The sequence below is a fragment of the Argentina silus genome, assembly GCF_951799395.1.
Source record: "Argentina silus genome assembly, chromosome: 10".
NCBI lineage: Eukaryota > Metazoa > Chordata > Actinopteri > Argentiniformes > Argentinidae > Argentina > Argentina silus.
Window position 1 is genome coordinate 11,131,646 of NC_139664.1, and position 18,593 is coordinate 11,150,238.

At 42.4% G+C, this 18,593-nt stretch overlaps 1 protein-coding gene across 1 annotated transcript in view; it reads left to right on the plus strand.

Annotated features, from left to right (window-relative positions):
- Positions 1 to 2,798: 2,798 nt before the first annotated feature.
- Positions 2,799 to 18,593, plus strand: part of creb5b (cAMP responsive element binding protein 5b) — a gene marked incomplete at its 3' end in the record, with an annotated part of 41,007 nt that continues 25,212 nt past the window's right edge. Inside the window, exons 1-5 of the mRNA XM_083678348.1 lie at positions 2,799 to 2,833; positions 7,836 to 7,913; positions 8,569 to 8,662; positions 10,343 to 10,464; positions 12,409 to 12,566. Of these exons, the coding sequence (XP_083534474.1) occupies positions 7,860 to 7,913; positions 8,569 to 8,662; positions 10,343 to 10,464; positions 12,409 to 12,566 (428 nt within the window). The 5' untranslated portion in view covers positions 2,799 to 2,833; positions 7,836 to 7,859. The remainder of the gene's footprint in view (positions 2,834 to 7,835; positions 7,914 to 8,568; positions 8,663 to 10,342; positions 10,465 to 12,408; positions 12,567 to 18,593) is intronic.

Consider the following 18,593-nt stretch of genomic DNA (forward strand, 5'->3'; position numbering starts at 1 on the left):
GTTGTAATCTGGCATGTTGTAGAGCAAAGAGGCTATTCAGAGTTTACAGACGCAGTTCAAATATTGAATCTGCAATGCAGCGAGCAATTGCAATATGTCATCACATGAAATTGGATCCCTTGAAAGAGTATAAGCAAAAACAAACCATCGGAACTTGCTAACGACATCATGATGTGCATACCTGGATATCATTAAACATTTCATTACACATTAGGCTCCCTCTATGGTTCTGTACTCTGACGTGACATCAAAGCCCCTTAATACACCAGAATGTTACATCTCATGCCTTCCTTATTATTATAATGACATTGTGAAATTTGCTCTCATCCCCTTCCATTGTCTTAACATATAAATCCATGAATGTCTTTCATCTGTCCTGTCCAATCTGAAACTAAAGCAACTAAACATAAATGTGCATATGATAAATGAAAAAGAACACAACATAATACAACATATATGACTGGGTACTTGCCGAAGGCAGGAATTGACATTTGTAGGCAGGGTAAAGAGGAAGGAGTATGTAGTGTTACATAAAGCCTTACGCCTCAACATTTCCATCCCTGCAGGCACAACCACAACACTGCCCAAGGTATGGAAAGAGGTAAACACTATGAGACAGTAACATTCCATCAACAAGATCAAACAGAGAAGCTATCTGTATAGCCCTAGCATTTAAGTCTCTGTCTACATTGTGTGCATAATAAAAAATCTTTTCAAGGTGATCTTATTCAAAAGCACTGTGGAGAGCACACCAATGTAAAAATGGTCCGGTACAATATATAGATCAAATCTCCTTTAGTGAGGGTCACTGACCCCACACTGTATCGGCTCTTTTACCATTAATAGTCTAGTTCTCCGGGGACATGATGTTTGGATTGGTTGGGAAATATATAGGCAATAAAGGGACAAAAGGATGTCATAAACGTTGATTAAAGCTCTGGTTAAAAGACCGAGGCGGAGAGGCTCTGAGTTATGGAGGCTTTTCAGACCACGTTATTGTTTCAGTGACAGTGCTCTTAGTGAGTCTGGCTGAGCGGCGCGGGCAAGCGGTAAACTTCTCTCACTGTGTGAGGAGACAGTCATTAATCGCTGGTACTGAGTAGGGCTCCACACTGGTGCCTACGGCCTCAGAAATCACGCCCAGTCGCCACCAACAGGTCACACTCAGCCCCAACCTGAATGATTTCTCTCCATACAGCTGTCTGGGCCACTGTTAATGTGCAATAACTGAGGCATCCATTTCAATGATTCTGGTGGTGGTACTTGAGAATTATTTACATCATGTCCTTTCATATCTATTAAACGGACTCATAGAGGATTAAATTATGGTATGTAAGATTGCTGAAAACAGTTGTGTGTGAATCATATGGATGAGACTCAAGATTAAATAGTCAGACAGTATTTGTGGGAACAAAACAAACAGTGGACCGTCAGTTATTATTCAGTGAGCCTATCTGGCCTCTCCTGCTCCTGTGTGAGATATAGAGAGTATGTATTGCTGAACATATTACATTACCATCTAAGATACTGAGCATCTCAATGTCCGAATTGGGGGACAGTGAGGTATATGGTAATGGGACCAGTGACAGGAATATCAATTGTCCATAACCACTTCTCTAGACCGTCAACCATTTTAATGTGTGCATAAAACTCACCCTGACATAAACATGTAGAGGTGCTGTAGTAGAATGGGTCTGTTTGAGTACGTAGAGCAGTTTGGTTGATGGAATGGGATGATGTTCTGTCTGTCCTTTGATTTCCTCCTGCATCACATTACCTCTACCTGGCAATTACCCCAGGAGAAATATCTTGCTTCTTTGTCTCTGTAACAGCATCTCTTAAATCTACTTAGAGGTCGATATAATGCCACCAATTATTTATTTACTCAAGGCAGCACGATTATTCATTATTAACAGAGGTAGAGAGAAGACTGCATTCTCTATTTTCTCCGGGCAAGGTCCCAAAGTCTGTGATATATATTCCCGAGAGGGGAACGTTTTTGGATTTGTGAACTTGACTTCTTTGGAATAGGAAATATGGAAATCTACTGTACTTATCAAGATCTTTTAATGATAACAAGTTACAAACTTTAATCAAACCCTTAAATCTACAGTCTGTAATAATTAAATATACTGTTTGATTTTGAGGAAGATTATGAGATTAGTCAAATGTTATTTCTTTATCATAACCATAACACTCAGTAACTATTACTCTATTGTTTATGTTATTGTTGTCATTAGAAGACGTTGAAAACAAATTATTTAGGCCTGTGCTTATTAATTCTACTCTCATGGAATGTAATTTCTTGAACACTACATACATCATAGAAATTAAGTACTATGTGCGTGTGAAAACGTCATAGGATGCATTTTCTCCTTGTTTACATACAGTATTTGTTGGTGGCCGCCCACTTGCACAGATGACATGTGGCTTTAACCTGCAGGGCTCTGTGGGGTACAGCCCTACTGACCTGACTCACAGCTGTTCTACCAAGTAGGTTACACATGTATAGCCCTATCTTATGTTTAGTACCCTACACGGATTGTTTGTAACTAACTAACTTTACAAATAAACAAACTTTATCGTTCCATAGTGGGTGCTGGGCGCCACACCCACTTTACGTCCAGCAGAGCTGTCTCCGTACGTGCATTTGCAAACTCCGCCTTGCTCGCCCCGCCTCCTAGCGGACCGCAATGATTTAGAAGTTCAGGAATCCCACGTGACGTCACCCAGGGGTGATGTAATGCTTCTCTAAATAGAACGTATTGTAATCTTTTCTCAGTCCAACGTGGTTCCTTCTGAGAGACTGCTGCATATTTTCTACAATTGTTTGGTAAGTAAAAGTAATTGCATTACCGCACAGTCAATGATACAAGTGGAATTATAGATTGTTAACTTAGTTTATATCGTTACATAGTTATTACTTCTCACCTCTGATGGTGTGACAACTTGGTCTGAGATTCGCAGATTTCTATAGCGTTCTATATATGTGCTTAATAATGTACTGCTGTCTCGTGCGTATTTATTTATGAGGAAAGAAATGTATAACCTATGTCTTCACTATGTATGGCTACAAGAACAGGATTAGTATATCAATTTAGTATTTAAAAAGTACGCGCGTGTATACTCTGTTGAATGTTGTTGAAGTTCAGCGCGGGGAGTCAAGTGCCGCTCCATGCTCCGGTGTCTGTCAGGTACCTTGGCGTACCAGCAATTCCAACCACAAAGTGTTTGCGGATGTATAGCGGAATTGAGTGCTATGTGACAGTGCGGTTTTTTGTGCGCAAGAACATTGACTGATAAAAGGTAAGATAGTTTAGAATCACTTGGAACGCACTTAAGTATGCACATCGATTTATAATTTGTTTGTATAAGTCATCCTATAAATATATTTTGCAATGCCCAACTTTGCAGAATTTTAGATCATTGTCCTTCTCCTGTCCCATCCGTGGATGCATCGACGTCTAGACTTTGGTGTCCTGTGCGTAAAACAGTCCTGCGGGATGCGGTTTACAAACGGCCACTTCGAAAACGATAAAAGTATATAGAAACTGTCATTTCATCTCAGAACTGTAAGATGTGCATTGCTAAATATTTCTGTGCACATTTTTAAAGAGGAATAACCGAACATTACGTCATTCTGCAGGCCAGTCGGTATTTGATTAACCGCCGAGATATTGAAGGTTTCAGGGGGTTGTGCTGACGAGGCACACTTGAGTTTAAGTGCCCGCCGGCTGAAAAATATGTTTTAATCTCATGATTAGATTGTCATTGTGTAAAATGATGTCGTATCAGTCTTGCCAGCATCTACTTGTTTCACTTCTTCTGCTATTAGTGATGATGATGATGATGATGATGATGATGATGATGATGATAATGATGGTGATGATGGCGGTGATGGTGAAGGCAACTATTGCCATTATTGAGTCAGTGTTTTAGGCCTAACTATGATTAGGTTATTGAGGAGAATTAATTCGGATAATGAATCCATCATAACAAATGTGGGCTAAAATAAACACATGTAGTCTATAGTCTATACGCCATAATTACTACAGATCAAACAAACTTTACCAAAATTAGAGCAAAAGACAAAATAAAGAGAAGACAAATACGAGAAGAGACTGGACAGGGAGAGAGACCATTTTTATTTCAATAGGCCAATTAACCCGAGGAAAAAGTAGTTCGAGATCTAATTGGAAAAAATCGATTATGTTATTGGCAGAATAATTAGGCCTTCTATTTGTCAGAAAATGTCCCGGAGAGTTTGAACGTGATAACGGGCAAAAACGAATTAAAAAAATAAAAACAATTATTCAGTTTATATTATTTAGGCTAAGCTTGACTAGAGAGTGGGATAAAAAGAAAATTGCAGCAACACATGAAAATAGTTCAGTTAAAGCTCATTGGATCTGTGCCTTTGACTAGCTGTGTTCTTGAACTTGAAAATCCCTGTCTTTGAATTTACAGTATTCAGTCATGTATTCCTTAACTACTTACAACAATGTCAATAACATATTACAGTATGGCACAGTATGGCTAATAATAAGCTACTTATTCTGAGTGTGTCAGTGTTTTACCTAATATATTGATAATGTTGTATGTTGCCTATACTGTATATATAAGGCATTTGGTAAGAAGTTTGGAAATGCAGCAGGTGCTGGATCTGAATGTCACATTTGATCCTATATTGATGATATTCCTAAGCAAATCCGTTGTCAGATGAGAGTTCAGTGTCATCATGTCATGTAAATGTAATGACACATATTTTTGATATTTTGATATTTTAACTTGTTAAAAAGATGACATATTGCTAATAGGCCTATGCCAGTTGAAAGTTAGAAGCCTTAGCCACATGGTTGAATTTTTGTGACACAAATATTCGTTCACAGACCTCATTGATCTGCATATATAATCATTGATATGATAACCATTCATACAATTTGCTGTTAGCACTGTCCCCGTAATCTTCCTTTTATTTTTGCCTGTACATTTGATGGGCTCTCTTCCACAATCTTAGCACCTAGTTAACAGTACTGTAGATATGAAGCATATTGTGAGTGTGTAGGGTTGTTGAAAGCCGTGGGGAGGGGGTGTCTCTGTAGTTGTATGTCTGTAAACTCACATTGGGGAGACGTGGTGATTGACAGTGATTGAGGGTTGCTTCTCGGAGGCCTCTTTGTCCCGTATATAGGCCTATATGAGTTCACGGCACACACCACATTGTCTTAGTGAGCTGTGTTCCCTGCCCCGGGGCTTACTGTGATCCCACCTTGAACTTGTGCTGTTGAAGGCCCAGGAAGCAGGGGGATTCGAGTTGCAGCACAAGTTTGTGCTTGCTGTAACCCCGTCCGCCCCCCTCCCACCCCCACCCAACCCCCTTTTCCTCACCATACTGTTTGAATTCTAATATGTGGTCTACCTGGAGAGTTCCTCTCTGGTCCCTCTTGAAATAGAACTCCGGGTCCCTAATCCTTCCTCTCTCTCACATCGGGCCTTGGTTAATGTAAAGTGTAACCAAATTTCCTCTGCTAAACTAAAACATCTACAGTATATCAAATGAAAGCCAAGTGCCCCATTGAAGGAAAGGGCGTTGTACACTGACGATTTAGAGGGCGAAAGCAATTGGACAACTCACTGGGGCTTACATGGAGCCCAGGTTTTAAGATTTCGTGTGTCTTATGGTTTGAATTTCCTTTGAAATGTTTATGTATTTCTGAAAAAAAGCTAATCAATCACATTTCTTATTCTTTATATACTGTAATAACAAACATTGATAAAGTATCAACTTATTTATTTCTATTCAGAAATAGAATATTACCCCTGTTCAAATGTTTGTGGTTCTCTGTTTGACATTTGCAGTGGAGTTTGGGTAACAGAATGAGACTGTCCAAACGATTTACGGTATCAGGCAGTTTAAGAATATGTGTGTTGAGGTCTGGTAATAGTAGTGAATGAAGAGATGTCAACAGTGAACTAGAAAAATCCAGGTTAGAGCCAGGACTGCATCCTGATATTTTTCTGTTAAGGCCAATCCTTTATATCTGTGCCACAACTACTAGTGTTACAATATTGCTCCATATGTCTCTTAGAAAATAGAGATTAGATTTGATTATTAATTGATGGTGCTTGCTGTTGAGCAAAGAAGTGAGGTTTTGAGTCGTAGTACAGATTGTGATTTCTATATTTCTTGTAGATTAGTGGTCAGAGCATCATTTGTGTCTTGTATGTTCAGAGATGGAGGAGCATGTTACTTTGAGGCTTTGTTGTGAGTCAAAACAGACCAGGTGAAAGAGGAGGGCCAGTTAGAGGGGAGGGGTCGGCAAGGGACTCAGTCCTCATCTCTCTCTGACAGAGAGACCCTGTCCAGACCCTTCCCAACAGGCTTTGCTACAGAAGTGGCCTGTAAGGAAAACGGTTCTGCTTAACATAACACAACATTTGAATGTTTTGACTGTGTTAGAGGAAATAGTCTGTCCTAGTCAAAAAATCACGCATGCAAATCATGTATGAAGGTATTCATGCTGAAGACGTCATGTGTGGTCTTGTCTCAAAGTCTATATTTATTAAAATATAAAGCAGTGAAATTGTCATGGTTTGTATATTTTCTTCTAAATCAATTGTCTGTGTCTGCGTTTTGAGAGTAGACCTTATTTGCATGAGCTATACTGTATACCCTCTATGTGGATTCATTTGGTTCCAATTGAGGACAGGAGGTCACACCCATTTTTCCTCTGGCTTCATCCAAAGAAAGAGGATGTGCATTGTGCACTCACTAATCAATAACAAAACATTTCTCCTGCTAAATGCTAAAGTTAAAAAAAGTCTGTGTGTCACTTTTTGTCTCTCATTGAATTAAACTAGGCAGCTGAACCATATTTAGACCATAGTCTGTCAGAGGAGGGACTAGTTATAAGACATCCTCACTGGAAATAGCACTCCTACTCACCAATAGCACATGTGACCCCCACACACTCCACACCCCTAGACCTCTACACCTGATCCCCATGGAGACTCAGGGAGCCTCTGTGACACCATGGAAAATGGACTGAGGTGGACCGTATGTGTCAACAACAGTAGGACAACATTAGAAGATGGTCACTGTGTGTGTGGAAAACAGGGTTGTTTACATTCCATTCCATTGTCCTCTTTTGGCATGGAATTGGGGGTGTCTAAAAGTGTCATGCTGCTAAACTAGCTGTCATCCATGATGATGATGATGATGATGATGATGATGATGAAGGGGAGGATTTACTGTAGGCTAGTTGTTCCTATATATTCCAATAGATCTTTTGGTGGTATGGCAGACATTCCGCTGTCCTCCCCAAGTTACAGGTGTCTCTCTAAAATCGTGGAGACCCCTGCTATTCACACCTGTCTCTATTTTTCTTCTCTCTATTCATCCCGTGGTGTTGACCTGCCCAGTGCCTGTTAGCCAGGTGATGGAGTGACCTTTGTTGTTGAGAAAGGCGCTGTGTTGTGTTGCGTGCCACAGTAATGGGGATAGTTTACACTGCTGAGCTCTGGTCAGTGATATGCCTCCATATGAAGACACTCAGGCAGTCTAACACCTCAGGGTCATTACCACACAGTCATAGAGAACCAGCCAGGCCCTGCCTCTAAGACATAACAGCTCCTACCTTGATGTCATTTCCTCTGTTTCTGAACCGTAGGCTACTTCAGTGAGGGAATACTATACTGTGTTTATTACCGCAAATAACTATTTTTCTATTTTCAGACACAATGTGAATACTTCATCTAGAATGACACAATGAGAGAGATGTGTGTCTTGGTGTGTGCTGGGGGGTAAACTTTCTTCCTTCTCTCTTTGTTTGTAGTTTTATGAGGAGTCGGCGAGAGTGATGAACTCAGAGCAGGAAAGGCCGTTCGTGTGCAGTGCCCATGGCTGTTCTCAGGTGAGTGTGTTGAGACAGGTCTGCTTGTGTGTGTGTGTGTGTGTGTGTGTGTGTGTGTGTGTGTGTGTGTGTGTGTGTGTGTGTGTGTTTGTATGTATGTGTATGTGCACGTCTGTAACATGAAGAGTAGGATGCGGAGGCCTGAGGAATTGGTTGCTGCCTTGCACATTAAGGAGAAACAGAATAGCACAGACTGGAGTGAAACACAAGCTGTAAATAAGGTGTTTTTTGCTGCAGGTGTAAAAATGCCAAAAAAATGGTTATGAAGTCAATGCCAAATCTGTCACCCTTTTGTTAAGATGCACAGTAGAAGTGAAATATGTGGTAAAACTAGTATTGTGCTATTCCATGCTTTAAGGCTTTATGGTATAGCTTCTATTTAAGTCATTATAATGGACTAGACATATAATGTAAATTCATACAGTCAAGTAAAACATTGAGGTACAACATTGAGGGCTGGTTTCCTGAACCAAGATTAAGCGTTCTCCAAAGTACACTCAATGAAGAATCTTGAGTGCTTTTCATCAAAATGCTTTTTCAGTCCAGGGATAGGCTGAATCTGGGTCTGGGAAACCAGCTCATAGATGTTTGTATGAAACATTTAACTGTCTCTGTTTGCTTGGTGAGCTGAGCTGTTGTGTTCTGCCCCCAACAGCGATTCCCCACGGAGGACCATCTGATGATTCACCGGCACAAGCATGAGATGACCCTGAAATTCCCCTCCATAAAGAATGACAACATGCTATCAGGTGAGAGATGGCTTCATCCATGCTGCATCATCCCAGAGTTCCAATGTTGTTGTTGAGATGAATCTCAGGAGCCCTCTACTTTATCAGGGATATCGTGATAATTAATACTTGGTTGTGCTCATCATCTTCAGAAGAGTCTGTGGCGTGTCTGTGCCAAAGCTATTTAGAGTGATGTAAATCATATGTCATGATCGCCCTCTGTTCTGTTGTACAGTAGCAGTAGCAAGTATACAGTACTGTGTTCAGGTCCACCTCACTTCTGCACTGTGTGTATTCGTGAACTTAATACCCATACCTTTTTAGCCTCTATTTCTGCAAAGCTCAGCAGTACAATGCGACACTGATGTATGACTGAAGAAATTGATGTCTTTATTTTCAAGTTAAGATAAATGTTTTGTCAAAGATAACATTTCTCTTCCTCACTGCTTTGTGGAGCCGACTTCCTCTCATCATTGGAGCCTTCATTAGTCTTGCTCTGACAGTAGAGAGGGGAGGAGAGGGGATGAGAGGGGAGGACAGGGGAGGAGAGGGTGGTTCACACACACACACACACACACACACACACACACACACACACACACACACACACACACACACACACACACACAGCCCAACCATGATCAGCGAGGGAATAGGGGGTGGCTCAGGTGACATATTGATCTACAGTTCAAAGAAACATTAGATTTATAGATTGTGTACAGCACCTGTAAGTGTCACCCCAAGGCCAAGCCATAATTCGAGGCTTCTCGTGCCGAGATATGGCCCTGCAGCAGCAGACTGTATTGGTGTGTGTGTGTGTGCTCTGCTCTGAGATTGTGTCTTCTTTATTATTTACACTCAGCGGACAGGTGGATCGGGTTTCTGAGTGTCCTTATTACTCCATGTCCTTATTCCTCCCTGAGTTACAGCTCCAACCATTTCTGTTACTAAGACCTTGGACCTTCAGGCACTGAGAGAAATGTTCAGAAGGCACATTGCTGATGGGGTTAATATAACCTAAACATGTCACCAAGTGAGAATTAAACTGCCTGCCCTTTGTCTTTATGTAACATTAAAACTTAACTCATTTTGTTAAGGTTTGGTCAATAACCTATCCACATTGAGTTAGCACATCATCACACTCCAGTGAAAATTGACACCACTCTCCATTTTTTTGTTAATGCAATAGTTAAGCCCTGGCCTCCCAATGGGGAAACAGAACTGGGTTTGGTCAAAACTGTATTTTGGGTGCACAGGTCATGATGAAAGTTTGAGTCAATCCCCAGTCTAGCCAAAATGGATAAACAGCCCATGATGTATGCTTTTAGCCTTTGAAATGGACTTGATCCTAAAATCACCTAGGACTTTCTGAAACATGATCTCTGTGCTCAACCCCCCTGAAATTGAGCTGAATAACATGGCTTTACTGAACTGAACAAATGAGCCTCCACAGTAGGTGGGATCTGGAGTTTGTTAAATGAAATGTTGCAAGTGAGGGTATCTATGTCAACTATCAAAAGAGAGAGTTGCTTTGCGAACTATTAACAAGGTCTATTAGCATGGGGCAATGTTTTGCATTAGAACCCACTTATTTGTATGTATTTGCCTTTGTCAGCAATACAATACAGACAATAGATAAAAACATTTGGTTGTCCTCAAACATTTTTCAAGTCTAACTTGTCTATCTCCCTTGTATTCTAGACCAGACGCCGACCCCCACGCGCTTCCTGAAGAACTGTGATGAGGTGGGGCTGTTCAGTGAACTGGACTGCTCCATCGAGCAGGAGTTTCGCAAGGCCCAGGAGGAGGAGGACAACAAACAGGTAGAGTAGAGTAAGACAGGGAAACCCCAGCGTAACCCACAGCTGCAGGCCGGACAGGCAGGCAGGCAGGCAGGCAGGCAGGTGTGCTCTCTGGGTAGTCCCTCCATATCTAACACTGTCATCATTCCTTCACACACACACCCACACACACACACACACACACACACACACACACACACACACACACACACACACACTAGCATGCACTCACACAAATACACACACACAAATACACAAATACACACACACACCTGTACACATGCACGCACGCACGCACGCACGCACGCACGCACGCACGCACGCACGCACACACACACAGACACACACACACACACACCTTTTTTTCATGCCTCAGTACACACTATCAGAATACAAATCCATTGCTAGCCTTCACACTTCGCACCAGGTAGACTCTGCCCTCCCTATTCCACTCACAACCTTGTCCGCAATTGCTCAGCTTGTTGACAGCGCTAGACAGGGTGGGAAGGTGGAGGATGGTGACCTGCCACAGGTGAGGAGGGAGCATGAGATCAGGTTCCCCACCTGTACTTCAAACAGGTCCTCAGTCATCTCTCAGGGAGCACCGATAGACGGAGTCACATTTCCTTCACAGTACCCTGATTCAAAGATTAGATCAGATAGACAGTGTTTGTGACAGACAGGGGCTATTGCCAGACAGTCTGCACCTCGTGTGGCCCATTGGCAGCTATTATGATGACCTCACACCAGTCTCAATGCAGTCTGATGTAGAGGTTGTCATTTATGCATTATGGATCTATCTCAGGGCTCTTTACCTGTGTGGGTAGCCCACTTGCCACAAGACAAGACTGCTTATCTAGTGTCTGGGGAGGTGTGCATACACGCGGTGTCTCAGCTGACGTCTGGGTGGTTTGGCTCTGGAGTCTGTCTATGCTCAGGTCAGCCATGTCTAGCCTCCCCAGTCTGTGTGGTTTATGGCTGGTGGAGCTGTGCTAAGTCAGCAGGAGACGAGTCGGAGCAGGACTGAGAGTGCAGAGCAGAGCACAGGGGAGACAGATAAGGTGGGTTTGTGAGTTCACAGGAACCGTCCTCACATCAGTTGGAGAGTCTGTAGGGGAACACTGCTAGAACCAGAGGAGAGGACAGTACCACTATGGAACATGTATGTGCTTCTCTCACCCCCGTAGAGTTAGTGCATTAGCTTGCTGGAGCACGTACGTAGAATATGTTTGTTGCGAAAATAGCTCAGTATTTTAAGGGCCCTTTGTATTATTTGTTATAAAGGAAAAGGTCAGTTCGAGTGTTAGAAAATGTAGGTGGAGGTGTTAGAAAATGTGTGACTCTCAAAAATAAAACGTGGATCAGGTGCATATTGCACTGTACACAATCTGTTATGTGTACAGTATGTGTATATTGCACTGTGTAGTGTAGCATACTCTGCTGTCAGCTCCTTTTTTGAAGTGACTTGCGCAAATCACCTCTACTTGCCTGTGCTTGTAGGTAAGCTCAGACAAATGACTGCAGTGGGGGATGTATGTTTACTTAACAAGTGATTTAAAATACAAGTCACCGGACAATATAAACACACTTTCCTGCTGGACAAATGACAGTGTGAAAACGAGACCTTGGTTATGCTTACCCTCCCTCTCCCACCACCTACAAGACCGCCAAGTCTGCATAGTTGTCTTCATTACATATTCAAACTGTCAGTAAGTAACTCAACAGAATGCAGAACAGACTGCTTGACATTCAAACTAAGGTGATACGATAACGTTAAGGCAAATAACGGTACCACTTGACTGAATTGTTGATAAAACAAAACATGTGGTTTATGAGACCAGCCAGATTTTTTCTTGTTGCATGAATTGATTCACATCATGTTTAGATTCCCTCCCTTTACACAATTGGCAGTTATCCATACAGTCTCATCAGGTCTTCCTCTCTCTCTCCCCCCCCTCCCTTCAGAACATCTCGCTGCATGGCCAGGCAGGCCAAGGCCAGCACCAGCAATCCCACTCACGGATGGGCAACCACGACACCAGCATAGTGATCCAGCAGGCCCTGCCTTCACCCCAGTCCAGCTCAGTCATCACCCAGGCCCCCTCCACCAACAGACAGATAGGGTGAGTGCTTCATGCTGCTTGTACACAGAGAGGCACTAACACAACACCAGCAACACACATTCTACAAATGCGCTGTTGTGTCTGGTGTGTGTGTGTGTTCTATTGTATAGTATAGTGACGTTAACTCTGGGGTGACGTATAGATGTATGTCTATATACTGTTATGTGAGTAGCTGTCTTGTCGTCGGTAGATATAACCACTGCTTTGTTGCTGTTGTGTTAGAGTACAGTGATATTAGTGATATCCCCTCACCGGTGGCACCGTATGGCGAGGGCCATAGGCAGGACCCACTGTCATTGTCTCTGTGATGATTGTCATCCCACTGTAGTCTCTGAGGTCATGTCAGTATTCAGTTACATTTTGAGCAGTGTGTATGGGACTGGCAATTCATGTTTGCTGTTCACTCATATTGTACCACAGCAGAGCATGTCAAGAGAGTCTCATGGGACCAGATGAGGTCATTGCTCATGCCCTGTTGATGCCGTGACTGCTTTTACAGCGGTTTAGCATTTCATGCTCTAAATTAGTCCTTTTCACCTTAGGAGAGGAGGATCACAGCCACACTGTTGTGTAGGTGGTGGATACTCATTGCAACAAGGACTGAAACCCTGATGACAAGGTTCCCTGTTACAATGAATTCATATCCAAGTGAGAATTCAAAGTGTGTATAGAACTTCATACTGGTATTTTAGGACCACTGGATCAGTCATTGTCTGCTCATTGTCTTGTTCAGTCAGCCCACTTTCTGTGTCTGTGTCCAGTTAGAAATGAGTGACTGGATTTTAGTGTTTAATGCATGTTTGTTATTGTTTGTTCATCTCTGGGCTCATCAGACCTCTGGAACCCGTAGTCAGCATGGGTGTGACACACCATGATGTCATAAACCCCCTCGGACCCCAGTGGGGATATCAGCTTTTTGGGGGTAACGCCTTTATTGCGCAAATGCTTCCCCCCACTGACCGGTCTCTTATGTTTGTGCTCTCTTTTTGTCTCTCTGCTGCGTCCGAAACCTAGTCACCTTCTTAACAACACACACACACACACACACACACACACACACACACACACACACACACACACACACACACACACACACATACACTTCAATGTGATTCCTAAACAATCAGAGGACTCCATCGATGCCTTCTGTGTTTAGTGTAACACACTGTGTAGGCTCTGTGTGCTGTTGTCTAACTGTACAGTAGATGTTTCTGTGTTGGACAATAAAGGTACGGTCTGTTTCATGTTGACAATAATTCTAAATGAAGTTCAGTTTTGATTAAAGTGCCTTTGGGTGTTGTATAGCCCAGCCTTGATCCAATTAGTAAATAATATGGCTAGCACTCTCAAATAGAAAAATAAATGATGGTTTAATGCATAATCAGCATAGTCACTGTGACTATGCTATATGCTGATTGTGCATTAAACTATAATTTATTTTCCTATTTGAGAGTGCTGGACACATTATTTACTTACTGTTCCATGTTGAGCCAGATCTTGGTTACTGTAAAAGCTAGTATTAAGCTAGTGTTAAGCTAGTATTGTGTTGAGACAGCTCTGTATTAAGTCAGTGCTGTGTTGAGCCAGTCCTGTGTAGATTTATAGCTAGAAGAGCTTGTGAATATTGGATGGGAGGCCCATCACTAAGCCTGACTGACAGTCTGACAGGCTCTTTGTTCAGGGGAGGGATGGAATTTCATCCCCTTAGAGGAGCAGCAATCACTGCCAGTAAGAGAGACATTGCTGGGCCTGCTTCACCTGAGTTTACCTGTCATTAAAGACAGCCTCCCCACCAAGCTGCAGCAGCCAGAGGCTCACAGCTTCCCCCGTTCACAGCCAACCCATACTTACTGATTCATCCATCTGAAACACTTTGAGCAGAAATCAGCTGTATTATGGCATGTGGTCACAGTTAGAGGTGAACCTCGGCGATGACATATGCCACTGCTAAATTTATCAGCATGGCACTGGCTGAGACTGTTTTTGGATTGTTGGCATATGTCAGGACATTGTGGTAGTCTGGGGAGTCCAATCCCATTTCATGTGGAGTACTGGATCTTAGAAATGTGCTGAAAGAGGGAAGGAACCCGGTTGACCCCAGTATTTAAGATAGAGAGAAGCAGAGCCTCTGCCAGTGCCTCTTCACTGACCTAGCCAGCTAGCTACCAACTGTTGGAGAGAGACAGAGAGGGTTACCCTGACCTTTCAGGAACCGATTGTTTACAGCAAAAGACGATGGAATCACATGAGTAGGAAGGCTATCTGGATGAGCACATTCACACGAGAGAGAGAGGACAGTGCTGGAAATGTTCACATCAGCAGGAAAACGAGTTGAGGAAACCCCTCTGCAGAGAAACATCGCTTCCACAGGAAGCCATTTGGGCCAACCAGCGGCTCCATGCATGGGGTCTCTCCACAGGAACTTCCTGTCCCCGGAGCTACTCATCTACGCAGGCAGCAGGGCCAAACATCCTCGGTTCTGCTGGGGGTGAAACACAGGCGGGGGTGTTTTCATCACAAACAACAAGGCACTGGAGGTCAATGTGATCCTTATGGTGCTGCTGAAACCTTCCTTGTTGTTCTACTATACTGTAGTGTATGTGCTGGCTTGTGCACTGCATGTGGCACAACATTTCTCACATTTGGTTAGACATATCAGCAGAGAACATTCACTTTACCAGGCAGGTTATTGAGACCACATTCTCTTTTACATTACAACGACTTGGCCAGAGACAGTTCAGTCAGTTCTTCATAATCCTGAAGGGACATAGTTCATGCGTGGTTGTTGTTGCTGAGACCTGTAAAGCTTTTGGCCTGACGCGCATTGCTCTTCTTACCACACCCCTTCGTTAGAGCACAAATCTTACTGAATGAAGAAAAATCACCAAGCCACTGCAAAATGAGTTTAATCCAGATCCCATCTGTTTTCTGGGTTCTCAGCTCTGCCGAACGCAAGGCGTAGAGCGTCCAATGAATTAGGATAACAAGTCATTTTCATTGCTCCACAATGTTTACTAAAGAGCTTTGAGGCTTGGAATCAATTAAGATTGGCTTTCCTAGAGGCCATTTACTTTAGGGTTGAGCTGGGGCCTGCAGCTGTGAAACCTGAAGACCCCCCCCCCCCTCCCTATCTATCTCTCTCTCTCTTCTCACTCTCTCTTCTCTCTCTCCCTCTCTCTCTCTCTCTCTCTCTCTCTCTCTCTCTCTCTGTCTCCCTCTCTCTCTCTCTCTCTCTCTCTGCGCTGACAGAGTCCCTGAACAAGGCCCTCAGGGAATTGCGCTGACACAAACCAGTGTTAAAACCAGGCCTTCGAAAAAAGCCAGCAGATCTTAATGTCATGGCTATCATTATCATACAAAGGGAAGGGGTGTCCAACGGATTTGAATGCTCTCTGCCTTTGAATTATAAACATCTGGTCCTGAGTTATGTCAGGGCTAAATCTGTTAGACATAGCGAGTCAACCAAGTGAGATACAACATTGCGCGGAGACCTCAACCTTTTGACTCACAAAAGAGGGGGTGGGGGTTGGTGGGTGTGGGGGGGGGCAGATGGGCGGGGGCACAAAAGCAATGGCAACAATATCCAAACCTCTTGATGAGTACATGAATGAAACATAAGAATCTCCATCACATAGTACAAGGAATGTGAAAACAACTGGGTTTCAAGTGAGGTCTGATTTCAGATGTGGTGTAAGGTTCAGTCATTAATGGCCTATCTATAATACATTGGAATCTTCACAGTGGCATTTTTCCTTATCCAAGAACCAAGCTGACACAGTGCTTCCTCCTCATTTGAAGTCAATGTTAGAATTGACGGTAACCATTGCTAGTACATTATCACACAGTATTCCGAACCAATGATCAAATGATGCTGCTGAGTTTCACCATCGTATTAGGGGGCCAGGTGTATCTCTCTCACACTTTCAATTGACTATTAAGGTCAGGTAGTTATTCTTGACCCACAGGCAATGAAGAATAATCATAACAATGTTCTCTATTCATCTGCCTCAAAGTATTTGTTGTAATAAAAAATGATTGTGAAACATTTCCCAGAAATTATGAGAATTGCAGGCAGTACATTGGCATGAAACATATCTCTGCTTGGAGTCATCTTGATATCAAAGTCAGTTTGATAATTTACGAGTCAGGACACCTTTAACCTGGTATTTCATTTACTTGCACAACTCTACCCCCATCTAACTGATGACAGATAGACTTTCCCTTGGCTACCTCTCCTTCCTAGAATCAGACACCTTGCAAAATACTATGCGAGATATCACTTCACCTCACCTCATAGAAGAGCACAATAAGTCATATTTGTTCTATGACTGTATTCAAATTGTGTACCATTATTCCATATTTATGACACTTGTGTTATTCAACGTATTAACAGAAGTTTTAATTTTGTTTGGAATGCAGACTTGGTCTTTTGATTAGGTCAAATTATTTTTTGGAGTGTGAACTGTGTTGTGGAGTAGTGTGTGAAGAGGTTATGATGAATGAGAGAGAATTCAGTCAGGACACTTAAATTGGTTTAATCATTATTTTAATGAAAATGGTAATACATTTAAGTTTGACGTAATTGGTTGGCTCCGCTCTGTATAGCTCTCTGCCTGAAGTTTAACGACATAAAGTACAAAATACTAATATGGCAGGGAGCCCATGACTTATCAGAGCGGCTGAGCGGGTGGAGGCTGGGGGCTGTGGGTGGGACGACCAACAAGTATTACTCACATAGGCAGTGCCGTCACACTGTTTAACCCTGGTGGAGTGTTGCACAAACTCAGCTGCTTTCAAGCCTTGTCCCTGAACATGTGCTGGATTTTTTGCATATGTGTGAATCAGCTGCCTGTCACCTTTCGACTTAATTGTAGACAGATTTTAATATCCGTTTCCACATTTATGCGACTTTTGGCTATATTTTGTTGATAGCAAAGCATATGTAATATTGATAATCTGACTCCAATGTAATTACCACTATGTGCAAAGAATTGTTGAATCTGTGCTTATTTAGTGCAAGAAAAGGTCAGAAGAAGAAGAGTAGAAAGGTTTATAATACTGTATACTTATACATCTATCACAAGGCAAATACTTCATAGAAAAATGTAAGAGAGCTCACAGCCATTTGTTTTCCAGGGGATGGTAAACTTAAGAAGATTGGGGCACAAATGAAATTGTCCCACTTCAGAATCAGTGCTGTTTGACTTAAAGTGCCCTGCCTGAACTAAAATTTGTTCATTATTGGTGTGCAACTCTGCAGAATGAAACATTGTTGTCATGAATGTTTGACAAGTGGAAGAGCACTGAATGAAGTGACTGTGACTGTGTCATTTCCCATGTTAATTTTCACACCTCTGAGCTGATGCCAACAGCATCTTGTGGTTTATAAAGGAAGTTCACCTCCTGAAATAAAATTGCTTGTTTTCTTATCAGTCACACTCGGGTACTGAGTGATATAGTTGCCCCTGGCTTTTTCTGTTTTCTCATAGAATAAGGTCTTATGACTTACTTATTGTATTTTTTCCAGTCGTCCCCATTGGAGCCCTGCAGCTTTTTGAGAGTTATGCACCATACAATTTTACTATCGCTGAGATTGTGTATAATGTATAATTATTTGATCGCTGCCTGTTTAAACCTGTTAAGCAAAATGTACAATGTGGACTATTAAATGCTTGAAGAATGATTCACCAACTAGAAGGTTTGTTTAAAGTTACAGTAGCTACTGTAGGAACCACTACTTAATTAAGTGTTTAACACTATGCTGTCTTTCACATCTCTATCAATAGATGAAAAGATGCTATCCATTATTTTTCTGCTGGCCATTGTGTGACAGTGTCAGAGTGGGGAAGTTGTCACACTGTAAAGAGCATTGGGCTTTTCATGTTTCCATGGCCAAGCTCTGACCTAATGACCCTTGCAGCTTCAAACTAACTTCCTTTGTTATTGTTGATGATTAGATTGCATTTAGTGCAGATAAGAAGGGTGGTCCATGCTGAGTGCAGGGGAACTGCCACAGAACGCCGGGGG